This window comes from Colius striatus, chromosome 7 (assembly GCF_028858725.1).
Source record: "Colius striatus isolate bColStr4 chromosome 7, bColStr4.1.hap1, whole genome shotgun sequence".
NCBI classification, from domain to species: Eukaryota; Metazoa; Chordata; class Aves; order Coliiformes; family Coliidae; genus Colius; species Colius striatus.
Window position 1 is genome coordinate 37,722,622 of NC_084765.1, and position 16,482 is coordinate 37,739,103.

The window sequence follows — 16,482 nt, forward strand, 5'->3', positions numbered from 1 at the left end:
TACGGAATTATCACACACAGTCACTATGAAAACAAACTCTCATTGTATACAACAAAAATTATACAACTGTGCAAACACAAGGCATTACTGTGTCCAGCATGGAATGTAAAAAAAAAGATAATCAGCGTAGCAGCATACTTTAGAGGACTGTTTCATATAGCATTATTGCTTATTTTTTAATAATAAAGAAATGCCATAGAAATAAAACAGGAGTGCTAGCTGCAAGAGACTTGGATATGGGAAAACCTTTACAGCTCCCCTGCCAGCAAAGGTGGCATGTTCAGCTAGATGCATTCACTCTCTGTGGACTTCCTTCTGAGATTTTGTTTTTATCAACTGTTATGAATATAAGTATCAAGCAATGATATCCTGGAACACAATTTAGAAAACAATTCAAATTAGTATTACAATCTAGGTCTGAAAAGAGCACAGAATTCCAGATTTTCATGTGATAAGCCTTAAGCTGAGAGCTAATTCAAGCAAGAGTTGCTGCCCAGGGATCTTTACGAGTGAAGACTAAGGTGGGGTCACCTTAGTCTAGGTTGGAGTGTATTCAAACCTCAGTGTCTAGAGTTAGACTCTTTTATCGGTTTTTAAAACCCTTATAGGAAACAGTATTTCTCAGACAAGCTGGACAGCCATGGATTTCACCAAGATAATGGGAAGCTGCAAGGTATAACTTTGGAAACCAGGTCTTGAACACACACAATATTTCAACACCAAACATTATGAATTTACAGTACTACTATTTTAGCCAATAACTATTAGAAAACCATAGTGTTTGATGAAATATTTTGAAGAGAGTACATATGTATTTGCAAACAAAGTAGCAATAAGGACAAGAAAATGATTTATGGCAGCAGCCTTCCTCAGCTCACACACCATCTCAGCAAGTCAGAGGTCTGACGATTTTGACGATTAAGGTGTTTGTTAGGGTTCATTTACCCCACATTTCTCACTGTTTATAGAGCAAAGGGATCAGCTATAAACATTACAGGCAGACAGGGAAAACATCTGCAGGCTTTCAGGGCACAGTCAGAAATAATTATATTAGGTGATGGTAACATAGGCTCCATGAATGAAACAAGTGATAATACAAACTGTGTAATGGAAGGATTGGGACACTGCAACTTACAATCTGAAGTCATAAATATCATCGTGCAAAATAATGATACAAGTATTTTAATGAATAGGTTGTGAGGCCCTCTGATAGCAGGAAGAATATTCACCAATATGTAACAAAATGAGCAATAAATAGGGTATTGAGGAAACGAGTACTTTATGTATTTAATAACTTGTCCATAATGGGGTATCTTTGAACTTGGATTTGACAGGATTCTTTTCAGAAACTGGTGTCTGATGCAGTACTGATTTTGGACAGAACCTGAATGCTATTTTTCTGTTCTTTCAAAGAAATAAAATAGAAATATGAAAAAAAAATCATCCTGTTTTGTCACTAGCAGCTAAGATAGAAAGCATCTGATTAAGCAGTGAACAGAAACGCTCAACAAATCTCTAAACTAAATATTAGCAGGCCAGTGCTATTGTGAAAGACAATACTGAAGGGTGTTAAATATTTTGTAGCATGGTTAGAATAGCTCATGTAGGTTCAGAAAAGCAAAGGAGGAGCAAAAGGTCAGGGTATAAAATATAGTAATACAGATCAAATAGAAAAATTAAATTGCTGCTGCTATGTTATAAATGGCTATGGAGCACTACAAATATTTTTGAAAATATGAATCCAAAAATCACTCAGAAGCTCCAGCAGCTCCTTCTCTAGCTCTTACTCATTCAGCAGGGTTTCAGATGATGAATTAGACTTAAACAAAAAAATTAATAGAGCATGTTAACTTTGATTTCTGAAGATCAAAATATAGTCTGTTAAATTTAAGGATATTTATAAATAACTATGATGAGAAAATGGACAGGACTGCAAGGTGATAGATTTTTAACTAAAAGTCCAATACAGAAAAAAACCACTGCAATGAAAAACCTGTCAAATCCCCTTCAGTCTTCTCATGGTAAGTATAAACACTAACATAGAATAGAATTGCCAACACAGAGTCCAGTGCAGAAATTTCAACTTTTACTTGTTAGACCATTGCTTTAGATCTCCTTAACTGTGTTATTCCTTCAGCTGGCCACTCATCTCCAGTCACAGTACTCTCTTTCAAAATAGGCACATCACCTGTTTTTTGTAGAATACACTGCACAGAGGAGAGCTGTCAATTATAAAATGTTATATGTCAATTATAAAATATGTGTCTGAGATACTAATGACTCAAGATGATATACTTCAAATAAAGTACCTGAAGATATACCTGTGCTTTACAGAAGAAGATTGCTTATCTGAAACACGAGTAAACCCACAGATCTGTGCAAAATAAGCACCATTTAAGTGTTAAGTGTCATTATTAGCAAAAGCATGAAATTATATACAATAATACACACAATTAAATACTATATTTCTTTATACTATAATAATAATACTATATTTTCTTTATTTCAGAAAGGAGCTTCCTACCTTTTTGTGGTTCTCTGAAGCCAGAGACCCAAATACATTCAGAAAAAAAGATATATATGTGTATATATATAGTGTTCTAATAGAAGTGGCCACAAAAGAATAATTGCTGCTGGTTTTATTTGCGACAAATACATAAATTCTACCAAACACGAAGACTGAATTTGCACTAGTGCCATTCTTTCTGAGCTTACTGTATCTTAGACTAAGCACTTCAAGACACAGATCATTTAGATATTCAACAATGAATATCTTAAATACTAGATCATTTTCTACTTTGACTAACAAATTTTTGACTTGCATTTATCAGTGATTCCAATAAAAAAGATCAGTTGTGGTTTTCAGTGTTCTGTGTTTACTCGAGAACTGGCAGCTCAGGGTTAGGGAGTGATGCCCTTTATTCATGAGATTTGGTTTAACAAAATAAAGAAGAAAATCATTCAATAACATCTCAATATGACATAATTACCATCTTTCTAGAGTTGCTGGGCAAACCCCACAATGCTTGGGGAAATCCAGATGACAGCTACTCTGAGTACATTCACCATCGTGTGCTTTCACTGCCCTGGCAATTCCAAAAGGTGCACAACCCTATGTACTCATGAAATACACCAGGATAGTGAGATTTTAACACAAACACAGATGGCATTTAGTGGCATTCAGACAAAGCAAAAAACCCAGCAAATTATTTAAGAAATGCCCAATGTGCTTAAAATATAAAATACCACATTTCTGCTGTGCAAGGAGCTCCACTGGAGAAAGCACAAATGGAGAGGATAATTATGCTTCTTCACAAGAATGTGATAGAGATATTATAGACATCTTTTGCCTCAAGGGCTGAAGAGTCTGTAATTATCCTAGTATATGTTGCCCAGTAGTTGTTTTAAAAATGGCTAGCAACAGATCTGTTATAGCAATCTCTCACAAAGTAAATCCTGTGTTGATTGGACCGTTGGTTTATTGGAGGGTGGCAAAGACTTTGCAGACTAGGTGCAATTGGGTTTTCACTTTCTGTGCAGTTTGTCAAGATGAGAAAAATATAGAATGAAAGTAGACTATTACATCAAACAGATCCAATGAAGTGATGCAACTGCCCTGCCTCAGGATAGTAGTTCTTGCACTGTTATAACCAAACTATTTATTTCAGCTTTACAAGAGATCAGAACTAAGATAAAAATGGAACAAAAAAACATCTGCATACTTTTAAAGGTTATCAGTTTTTCAAAAAAATACAAGATAACCCCAGAATTATCTCTGGCAAAAATATCTTCTCCAAGTCTTGTGACTTGACTCAGAAAGGACACATGTTTTATCTCAATGTTTACCAGTAAAAGAAGAAAACAATAAAAGTCCTTACATACTTAAAAAGCGAAATTTCTACTGCAATGTATTAGAATCACTCTCAATAGGGAAAATTGAAATCCTCAGTGCCTTGGTCAGAGAAAAAGGTTTTTTTATAAACAGACACCTCACAGAAACTGAAACTCTGAGAAATTAAGGCTATGTTTTACTGCACAGTCAGATGTGCTATAACAGTACACAAATCTTGTTTCATCAAGGTTGGCTATTTGCTGCATTTTCTTCTGCTCTATTTGTCTTTTACAGAATCACATACAGGCAGATGTTAAGAATGTCTGCATTCACAGAACAAATAATTAAATTTAAATATGGCTATGGGAACTTATGACAATAAAAGCATGAGTACCAAACTTGTATGTGAGAATCCTGCTCTGTCTTAGTCAATAGTTTCCATATATGTTTGTCCTGCTGTAAAATTCTGCTGTCATTCAAAGCCCATCTATTCATTTACTTTGCAATCTCTGCTCGCATCCTTTGCTTTGTAATAACTTTGGCTTGCGCTTTACTTCCACACAGAGAAAATACATCCCTGGAGAGAATACAATGAAAAAATCCCACTGTCTCTTTCCCATGCTCATCATCTACAAACTCATTCTGACGAGCAGAGGAAAAGATAGCAGAATATCCCAGTCAAAAAAGTCACTTTAAAAATAATCCAGAAACTTTTAAAAGTAATGTGGAATGTTGCCTTTAAAGCATTACTTTCAAACTGTGGTCTGAGACATGATTTTGTCATCACACAATCCTGTCTCAAACTCTTCAGTTATGTCTAAGCTCAGCCTGACAAAGCCTGATTGTGTTATAGGTTCTCACACCTCTACAGACCAGTGGCAGCCCAGACAAGCTGACATGGGTTTCAGCATATGTTAATAAACAGAATACAGCCCCTTCAGGGACCTTGAGTATGCACTCTAACAGTGAATGTCCAGCCCATCACTTCACAGCAAATGAAGCAGCAATCCCAATTGCCAAGTTGAATGAGCATTAGTGGCAGTGGGAGTAAGGAAGTTTCCCCTGTGCAAGGAGTTTCAGTTGTTTCCATATGAGGAAGCAGAGAGTAAAGGTAAATTGTGTCAAAAATGCAAACCTCAGAGGAGAGACATAAAATGTCAGAATGATAGGCACAAGGAGACACACCATGATGTTCAAATTCCCCAGTCTTCCATACAGAGGAAAATAATGTAATGCAATTAAAAAAAAAGGCTCCAAATATAAAAAATACAGGGCATAAAATTCACTGCATACTAAAGGGCTCCTAAAAAGACTTTCCACATATTTCTGCAAATATTTTATATCTGAAGGCAAGAGGCTAAAGAGTGTTCCACAATTCTGTAAATCCACTTCCATCAAATAAAACAAAGTGTTTCCAAAGCATTTAACACTTACTACAGGATCTGTCACATGCTAGAGCAGCTAAGAGGTTATAGGACCACCCAGTAGAGGAGCAAGGACCCTTTCCCACACGGTCTCCATTTTAAAAAATGCACATGTACACACTCAGAGGATAGGACACAAACTCCCACTGGGCTTCTTGTTTGTGAGAATGCTTTCTTAAAAGAAATCAACACATGGAAAAAAATTACTTTGCTGCTTTTATGGCTGAGTCCAGGCAAGTCTGCTTTGCTATATGAAAGTGAGGTTAGCACTGGGGGATTTGAAGGTTACTAAGGCTCTGGTTCGAGACAATACCCAATCGTGAGTTCTTCTACTGTCACTGTTCTTATGATTTAGGACCTTGCTAGGCTGGGAAGTAAAATTGCATCTGTTCAAAGCTCACTAAAACAGAACAAAACTCGTCAGAAAGAACCCAGGAAAAAATAAATATAGATAAGAAACCAGAGATCAGAAAAAAAACATTACTTATCTGACAAGAAAGGATAAAATTAGACAGTAAGAAATCTCTATAGGGAATGTTTTTCCACAAAAAACAGTAGGAGGGAGAGTAAGACAGGATCTGAAAAAATACATCAATGCCTAGCAGCAGTGGTCAGTTGCAAAACAAAAAACCTTTTCAGTGTCTGAGAGCATCCTATTATTATTTGCAGTAAAAGCATGCATCTGAGTTGCCAATAATGTCATCTCAAGGGAATTACTACACCAAGGTAGACCGTGCATTAAAAATAGTGCATTTGCAGCCCTTGGAGGTTGGCTACACTATCTGCTGACTTGGGCAGCACAAAGGGCTTCTGTCAGGCAAGGAAAGCAACCCACTGAGGCTACAGAGGGTTGCATACAATGATAGGTTACATACAATGTGGTAACCTCTGCTCAGCATGTCCCCAAAGAATCACAGAATGATTTGGGTTGGAAAGGACCTTAAAGATCATCTCGTTCCATCCCCCTGCCATGGGCAGGAACACTTTTCACTAGATCAGGTTGCTCAAAGCACCATCAAACCTGGCTTTGAACACTGACAGGGATAGGCATCCACAACCTCTCTGGGCAACGCATTCCAGTACCTTACTACTCTCACAGTTAAGAACTTCTTCCTAACATCTTCTCTAAATCTTGCTCTTTCAGCATACAGCCCCTACTCCTTGTCTTATCACTACTTGCCCTTTTACAAACTTCCTTCACAGCTTTCTTGTAGACCTCATCAGAGCCTTCTCTTCTCCAGGTAGAAAAACTCCAGTTCTCTCAGCCTGTCTTCACAGGAGAGGTGTTCCATCCCTCTGAACATCTTTGTGGCCTCCTCTGGACTGCCCCTGACAGATCCATGTCCTTGTTATGTTGGGACCCCTAGAGCTGGATGAAGCACTGCAGAGGGAGTCTCACCACAGCAAAATAGAGGGGGAGAATCACCTCCCCCAGCCTTTTGGCAAAGCTCCTTTTGATGCAGCCCAGGATGCTTCAGTTAGATTCTGAAGAGTCACCAACATTTCCCAGCTGAATTGCAGCTGGAGCTCCCCACTGTCCTCAGTTTTATGACATATGTCACATGTATGTGCAGTCATATGAAAATTTTGACACATAGCTCTCCAAACCAGAAAGTTTCATTAGATCTATATGAGTAACTTCAACAGTCTCTCCAGTTAAGGTCCAGCCTGTCAACTGTGGTGTCTGCAGTAATACATAGGCAGAGTACAGGTCAATTCCTACATGCTCCAAAATGTACTTTACTACATGTGTTCAATAATTAATGGCACACAGGGAAGAATGTCAGGTTCAGTATAAAGGCAGACTTAACACAGAGCTACCTCAAAATCAGTTCTTCTCATGGATAAGTTACTTGAGGTTTGAAGACTAAAAAGGAGGAAAAGTCAACATGGTCATTTTTTTCTTAATTTTTTTTAATTGTGTTTGGGAGAAAAAAAAAAAGGTGCTTTTTAAACTGTTATTCAAGAATTAACTACTTTGTCTAATACATGTGAGTAACACAGCTTTATGTCTGCTGTAACACTGGATGGGAAGGAAATATTCCTTTCTTAGTATCCAAACATCAAAACTCCCTTCTGTATTAGGCAGTTCTTTAACACATTTACAGGCAAAACATTGTATCTACAGGAACCCAAAGGGAAACTACACAAAATGCCTTAAATGATCACTTTGAGAAAGCAAATCTAAGAATAAGAGTTAAGATTCAGAAGAAATTAATAATCTACTATGATTTTAAGTTTTAAGCATGAGCAAAGCTCATAAAAAGAAGTGCAATAGTCTTCCAAAAGCTTACAGAAACTGTTTTCAATGAAAGCTCTGACAGATATTTAGATCAAGCATGGAGTGCTGTGGTGACGAGAGAGACATACTACTTGCCATATCATGACTTGTGACATAAAAGAACTAGCATGGCAGAAGCTGATGGCACTTCACTTGACATATGGGATGTGTTCTGATGTCAGCTAAATTTATGCCATATGCTACAAAGTATAGTGTAGTGTCTGTCTTTTTTGGAACACAAACAACTAGCTGACACTAAATGGAAAGTTCACTCCAGGATTTACATCATCTTTGACCTAATTGTGACAGCCTAGGACAGAACTACTCAGGCTGCTCTTTAAGATTCCAGATATTTTGGGTGCTGCATGTATTTACTGTTCAAACACATTGCTCTATATTAGGAAAATTGTCACTGTAACCCTTTCAGGTGCTGATACAAGTTAATACTCCATTTGGCATTCTTGTAGAACAAAAAAAAAGAGAAGGTCTGTGTGAATTAAAGCAACACAAGGAGAGGCAGGGCCCCAAAGCAGGCAGAATAACTGGGTAAACGTTGCCCACACATGTCTGACATGCAGATGTTTTTAAATGTCTCCACCCACATCCAGATGGGCACAGCAGGAATATATTACATGAAAAAAAATGTGTTGAGAGCTGTGCAGAGACTAGAAAAATTATCAGAAGTGTGAAAATCCTCCCAGCAGTGAAGTTCTGACCTGTCCCCATTTAACACAACAGCCCCAGATATTTGCTTTGGTAACAGAAGCATGGCAGTAGCAGACTAACACATGATCAAATGGTTTGGTTGAGTTAAGCCTCAAGCAACCCCAAAATATCTTATTAACTTTCCCAATAAACTTTTCCCTGCTCCACCCCCTTTAGATTTTACTACTCCTGAAGCCTCAAATCTCTGATGCAGGGAGCAGTTTTGTTGTCCTAGAATTTTCTTTGATAGAATGTAATTTGTTTTGATTCTGCTTGTTAAGAGAAATGCAAAGAATCAGAACTAAATCTGGACAACGGGAACTCATCATCCATGTGAATTCATATGCTGCTAAGGATAGAGTCTGAACATGAACCCAAGAAGCAGAACTGGTTATGCAACCCTACCTTACCAAGAATGAGAAAACAGATGAAAGTGAAATCCTGGGGGGTGTGAGGGGGGTAGAAGGGAGAAGCTGAGAGCTTACCAAACCTGCCAACTTAGAGACAATACATTAGACAAACCAGCACCAGTTGGAAAGAGACTCAAGCAATCCGGTCACCTTATACTAACTCTATGGTGCTCACAGGCATAAAAGCAAAGATATCCACATCAGCAGTATGACATGCTTAACCATTAAAACAACTGCCAAGTTATTTGCATGCTTTGCCAATTATTTGTCAGAACTCAAAAGTCTGACCTTACAGCAATGATTGCAGAGAATCACAATTTTGCTGTTTCTCTCAAGAGCAGTTGACTAAATAACAATATTTTTCAGGAAAGATTAGATGTCAATTTGTTTCTGTCTCCTGCTTGAACAGAGTAGCAACAAAGCTCAGTGTCATTCTCTGAGGAAGTTCCTAACTCTCGCAGTCCCTTTCACAAGTAATTAACCTTTTCACTCTGTCCCTAAAACAGTCCACATAGAGAAAAAGGTTACTCAGATGACCAAAGACTCATTTTTACCTCAATAAAATTATCTAATGCTATGTTACCAAACACAGACTTTAAAAAGGAGAAATTTTCCATTTGGGAAAAAATGCCTCAGCAATAGCCAGTGACTTAAAGGAAATAAAATGAAAACACCTAACAGCTTATGAGTTAAGTTATAAATTAACTAAATTGCACAAGCAATTAAGCCACAGGACAGGACACATCCTAAACATGGTGGTGGTTTTGTGATTTTTTTCCCTGAAGATGTTCACTCACACTGAAAAAGATTTTTGTGGAATTCAAAGAAATGATAAAAAAGAGAGAAAAATGGAAAAGATGGAGAAAAGCAATCAATTCTCATTAACAGTGGAGTAGAGCTCCAGTGGCTGCTTCTGGAATGATTAATTTCTTCTGACAATACCTAGCTTATTTTTTTTAATGGTTTATTTAAATTCCCCAGCATTTGATGTCAGTTATATACATAAATACTATAAAATACTCACAACAAATGTTGAAGGCAGTCTTTTAAATATATCTTTCACCCGTTCTTCACAAAATTGGATGCACTCTAGACAAAGTTAATATTATGCTATGTCTTAAAGATGGCAGATGTTTTGAGGTCACTGTGGGAAACACAGGAAACCCCACAGACCTCAGCAAGAGAACTCAGCAAACCTCTGAAAACCTCAGAGCTCCATTACATTTGGCATGACATTTAGCATGACACTTCTGTGCTGCAACGGACACAAACATTCAAAGGCTGCTGTAGACATACCACCTAAAAAAATGTTGACATCCTCAAGGTGAAAGCTTGTATTAGAAGCGAAGACATCACTAAGAATACTGCAAAATAAATGTATTATTTGGCATATCCTATTTTGTATAGAGAGGTATATTGTATTTTAAATGAGCAGGGTAAAGAACACCGTTGGATACCACTGTGAAAGACTACTGACACATGTGAACACTTGAAGAGAAAAACTGTAAGCACGACTTCTGTTTCAGAGGCAGTAGATGCGCTGTGTGTTGGCATGACTGGTATTAGAACTGCAGTACACACAGAAGTATACATAAAATCTACAGCAAGGTCCAGATCATATATTAATGTTGCTGTAATACATGCACCAGTCTTCTACCACGCATCAAATTTTCCCCTAAAATGGAGCTACTTTGCTCACTGGGCCATACCCTGCATTTTTGAATTGCACACATTTTAGGCATTTAACAGAGCAGCAATCATTTGCAGAGGAAGAAAACTAATTGCAATAACATACCCATTCTATAGAAAATTGTTCTGTTCATAAAACTTCAGATTGCAATATTTCTTTGCTAGAGACTTGAGCAAAGCTTGCAAGCCTCGAATACTTTAACTCTCAGTTTTTACACCAACTGTGTAAAGATGATAGCATAACTCTAACAAATTATAAAGAAATAAATAAAATAATAGCATCAATAATAATAATTCAAAAATACAGAAATTTAGATTCCCAGTAAAAAAGTAGTAACAATCAGCTCATTTGATCACAATATATACTCATGCACCCAAACCACAAGACAGACACATTAGACTCACACCTGCTATTCTGGGCTGGATCCCATAAAATGTCAAATTTTTCTCCTTTATGTGTGTAACAGAGTTCATGAGCTGTAAGACTCAGCGAGGAGAAAAATAAAATGGAAGGCTATGTAATTTCATCAGTCTCTAACAGATATACAAAAAGGTTAGAAAGCTATAACTAGTTTTGTTATTTTTTACACATGTAAATAGGTGAGTGAATATTACTGACTTTATGCATAAAAATATCAATGGCTAAGGCAGTCAGGAACTTGTGTGTGCAAGAGAAAGGTAAGTTATCTACAATCCGTTTGGCAGTACTTGCAAATTGATATATGAAGACAGAAAATCCAAAAAGTGTTCACTTAATGTCCAAAGTATCTCACAAAAAAAGTCACAATTAGATCTACATCATGAACATACCTGGCATATCCCACTGATGCACATATCCAAGGACTCAACATTGCAACGAGTACCATCTAGTACTTTTGGTGCAAGCTCCACAATCAAGTTCTTTCCCAGAGCTTGACATTTCAGAGCACACGGTGCAGTAGGATCATTGTACACAGGGATCCACTCATAAAAATGTCCCTGGTATTTGACATCATTGTAGGCTGAACACTGCTGTGCTCTAAAGTCACCAACATCTGAAGGACAGTCCTAAAAAGAAAAAACACCACATATTTTTAAAAGAAGGGAATACTTTTCATTTGCCATAAAGTTATCCAATAAATTACACAGAAGCTTGGTTCAAGAAGTTTTATTGTGTGTATTAAAGCAATTTATGTTGCTTAATCTATTGCTTGCAGTGCAAGTAACAAAATATCACTCATATTCCAGCAATAACAACACAACTGATATGAGAGGATAATTAAAAATGTTACTTTATATGGCTCTTCATAGTACATTTAAAGTCAGGGGGGTTGGACTGGATGATCTTTTAAGGTCCATTCCAACCCTTAAGATTCTGTGATTCTGTAATAAGAACTAGCTTCTAAAAGAATCTATACATTTTAAGTTACTATATTGAGATGTCTGACATTTAACACTTCCCCTTTCAGTAGCTTCTTCCACTGAAGGATTTCTGAGTGCTCTGCACTCATTCATCAATTCATATGTCAGATTAATGAAAGAAGTATTACTGCTGTCTACATACAGAAATGAAAAAAATGGCAATTACTTGTTCAGTATTGCTCAGAAAGGGGACAAGAGCATCAGGAGAAGATAACAGAACTTTCAGTGCTTAGTCCTTCAGTCACAAAACTGCCTTCACCTGATGGAAGCACTAAGAACTGGTTGAAATAAAATATTCAAGTAGGTAACTATTGATAATATGGTTTCAGTTCTAAGGAGACAGTTCCATACCTCCTCCCATAGAGCCTCAGCGTACACAGCTGAAAGACCAAATATGAGAACTGTTTGAAATACAATATTCTAAGTTCTTTTCTACATAAGGCACTGCACCCAAACAAGGATGTTAACATTAAACTGTCATGACAGGAATGGAGATGAATACTGATTTATTTGAAAATAACTTTGGTAAAGTACTGACAAAGAAGTGAGTGTGTCAGTTTCTCACTAAAGGCTTCATTTGATAGTATGTCCAGTGTCAAAGAGTCCATAAGCCAGACTGGAAGGATATTCTTCCAAGAATCCCAACTGCCCATATAAGCCAGATGTGAGGCTGATTTGAACAAATTTTTGTTTTCATTGGATATAAGACTGAAAGATTGTGATGTGTCAGCTGAACTCATGGAACTTACTACTAAGTATTAGTTAACAATACTAATCCTGAACATAGCTTCAAACTCTTCAATGAACTGAATCTTCCCTGAATAAAAAGATAATAAAACAGTAAGTGCACTACACAGTACTAGAGATTAAAACATACACGAGAAAGGTTCAAATTCCAGTCCAATGCTCTCAACAGTGTTGTCCTGGCACTGTTTTGCTCATATGAATCTGGATGAGTTGGCACTGCATTAGCTTAATGCTTTGTCAATACCTTGGATTTTTTTCACCATAGGAAACAGTAACCTAGAAATGTCTCAGGTTTGTTTATGGTCTGCAAATAAAATCAATATTCTCTCTACTGATCAACACATGGCAGTTTTGCAGCTGAGCAAAGCTCACTGAGTAGTTCCAGTTACACTTCTCAACTCTGTCCAGTGCTACGTCTTACAGCGAGAATAACTCAGATTGATGCTAATAGATTTTTCTGTTATTTTTGATGTGGCATAATTCTAGTTTGAGACATACTTCTTTTTAAACTATAAAATGATGGGAAAAGACAAGGAAAAATTACAGTTACTGCAATTCTTTGAGAGTTTTACCTCTGTAAAATCCCACAAGCGAGAGCTTCTAAAAACATCAAGCAAATACAGTTAGAAACCCCTCTTATTTACTGCAGTGTCACTCTCGAGAAATCCACCAAGCTTGCACTGGGTTATATGAGAGCAAAATTTGGCTCTGACTTATCTGTCACCTCTCATTTTCTACAATAGCAAGTCTAAAAAGCAGAGAGGACTTCAGAGTTCATATGGATACCATATGGTTCCCTTCCACCATTGCAAATAGAATAACTAAGGATAAAAATAATAAGTGGAAGCTAGATTCAGGTAAAGTTAAAAGCAGTATTTCGGAGTAGTGTTACTCTGCCATGCACAGCTACATTTTCATCACAAAGAATTAAAGAGCTATCTGTAAAACAGGCAGAGAGATGGCCTTAGGCTGAGTTTTGACAAGCTGTTGTTACAACTCATTATCCTTTGGTGTTGATGCAATGCCAAGACACAAACACCACAATGTCAGGATGTCAATCCATGGTTACTATATGTTTCTCATTGATTCAATACAATGCAGCTCCTTCCTTCCACTCAATTCCTGGCTGCTTGAGTGCAAGTGAATTCTCATCTCTCTGTTCTGTTTTGGCATCTTCAAAGAACACAAAGCAATCCTGGCAGCTCGGTTCATATGCCAGTTCCACCTGCTTTGTTTGAGCTGTGTTCAAAAGCAGGAGCATAAAAAGAGCATCACAAAGGGATATCAAAGGGCTGAAATTATTATCATTTGCATTATAACAGCATTTGGATGGCAACCAAGTTTAGATCCCTGTTTTCCTGGGAACAATACATATTTTTAAACTGAAATAGCAAGGAATGTAATCCAGACAAGAAGAGGGCCTGAAAACTTCAGGTTAAGTCCATTAGAGTGGGGCAGAAAAATGAGAAGGGGTTTAAAAGATAGTAAAAGGGCTGGGGGAGAGGCAAGATGTGGGAGAGGTAGGCAATGTTCAGGAATTGGGCAAGGCCCACTTGTGAGACAATGGCACAATCTTCATCCTATTTGCGTGTCTTTTTGTTCTTAACCTATTTCAATCATCAATTCATTGTGACATTCCCCTCTTCATATTTTTTCTTATTTTTAAAATATTTTTGCTACTAATCTCAGGATTTCTCAGATTTCCTAATTTCAGCAATAGCTCTTGTTTTACACTCAATCCATTGAACCATAGCCAGGCTGTAGCTTCATATACCACATAAGGAGCTGAAGACGTATCTATGAGGTCTAATATATGCAAAATACATGACAAAATAATCACATCCAGATCCCATAATGGAACAAAGTGTATTTATGCCTTAAGTTATGAATATATTTTTAGACAGACAGACCTGAAAAAGATGCTTCAGACATTACTATCATGCAGGTTAAAAATACATATCTATATTTCCATTCTTTTTGTGAGAGATGATTAGAAAACTACTGCATTCAAGGGCTGGCTTCTTATGAAATGTATCATTTTAGTTCTGTCACTGTGCACTCTTAGCCTTGGAAAACGGGGCTAACCTGGGAAATCTGTATCTTTGTAGGCAATGTTCATATACAAAATATGAAGGTTGCATCAGACCCTGTGACTCCTGCCAACAATTACTCCGCTGAAAAAAGCACAAAAGAGAAGGCAAGAAAATTCCCAGTAAAAATGATGACACCAAAGAAACTCTATCCCTTTGTCTAGTTTTATTCTTTGAATCTCATTTTGTTGAAACCTAGCCAAAACCCATGAAGTCATTGTTTTGTTTTCTTTTTGAAATTAGCTTCAGGGTCTATGTTTTTCCTACACACTTTTCAGGTCTCTCTTTAGTAAAATCAAGATACCTGAGCCAGAAACTCAAGCCACAAGAGCCATACAATGCATCAGCATTAGAAATATTAAATCAATAAATAAACAAGATCTGAGAGAAACTATACAACTCAAGGTGAAATATTATAGGACTGAGGTAGACACAGTTCAGCCAAAATTTTCTGAATGAGATTAATGAACTGGTTAAGTGGATATTGAGAGAACAATCTGATGGATATGTGGAACAAGCATGCATATTACCTGCATGTAATAAAAGTTTATAATGGAAATAAACACAGGCAAATCTGTTACAAAATAGTGGGGTTTCTATCCGTGGAAAAGTCACTCTGGCAAATACATAAATGATTTTTTGGCACATAAGAATGTTAAATTTATGGGGAAATGGCCCAAATAACTTGTTCAACGAATAGGACCCTAAAGGATTATCTTAAATGCTTCCATATAGTGCACATCATAGCATTAGAATGTAACAGTATATACAAAAATGGAAATATAAAAAAGGGAGAGTTAAGAAAGACTAAAAATCACATTGAACAGCATATGAATCATTTATATGGTTTATTTCTCTAAAGGTTGTATAAGAAAAGCCGAAAGTGTACACACAATTTTAGGAAATCATGCACCTGGCATCTCAGTTATGACAAAGATAAGCAAGCTATACATATGCCTTAATCTCAGCAATTCTTTTGTTGCTGAGACCTTGAATTAATCTTTTTATTGAAATATCACTAATATTCTGGAACGATGCTTGAGTTCAATGAACTTACTACTATTCTATTACAAATCCAGATGAAACCAATTTTCTGGTAAAATGATTCTTGTTCTTTTCATTAGAATGACACACGTATTAAGTTGTGCTTCATTGGTACTCCCCAATATAGATGTTAGTGGTATAATGTATCATGTATCAAAATTACATTTGCAGACAACTTTACACGGTGTATATATACTGAATGTCTCATGTGGTTAGCAATAATACCTACTAATATGGAAAGAAGCTAGTTTAAACTCTTAATTTTCAAACTAAAATTTTACTCCTAAAGAGAGAAGCATTCATCAGAAAAAATGCTTTGGGGAAAATTATATCACTTGAAACATAACTGGCCTAGCAGTCCCAGGTTTACATTAGGTGTAAACTCCAATTTGAAGGTTAAGGCAGGTCTAATACCACATTTGAATTCAATGACAGAAAATTCAAAGATCAGCTGTATTAACAGTGGAAATCTCATGAAATATATTTTTCTCATGAGTTCTCCATTTCTGTTCCATAATCAGGGAAAAATCATTCCTGAGAAATTCTGGCCATATCTGAACTGCATTGGAAACCTGATTCCTTTCAGACATGCCCCAAAAGCAGAACTGTAAAGGCAGCTTCCTGTCTGGAAATTAACAATTGGAGCATCATAAATTCAGACAGACTCAAATACAAGATATTTGCCACTTATTGCTTTAAACTGAGTCCTAAAGTTGAAAACCAGGCCCCAATGACTCCAGGAGAACTCCCTGAGAGTTCATAAAAGAGATAATAATCATCTTAATTTTCTTGATGCACAGTGTTTTCATTCCCATCAGCCTTTTACTGCATAATGCTAAAAATGAATAATGTCCACAAT

The 16,482-nt window shown here is 36.8% G+C and overlaps 1 protein-coding gene across 5 annotated transcripts in view; it reads right to left on the reverse strand.

Moving 5' to 3' along the window:
* The window catches only part of ADAMTSL3 (ADAMTS like 3), a 189,670-nt gene that overhangs the window by 83,075 nt on the left and 90,113 nt on the right, over window positions 1–16,482 (reverse strand). For all 5 annotated transcript variants that reach the window (XM_062000541.1, XM_062000545.1, XM_062000540.1 and 2 more), the window contains exon 6: window positions 11,152–11,388. In XM_062000541.1, the coding sequence (XP_061856525.1) occupies window positions 11,152–11,388 (237 nt within the window). The remainder of the gene's footprint in view (window positions 1–11,151; window positions 11,389–16,482) is intronic.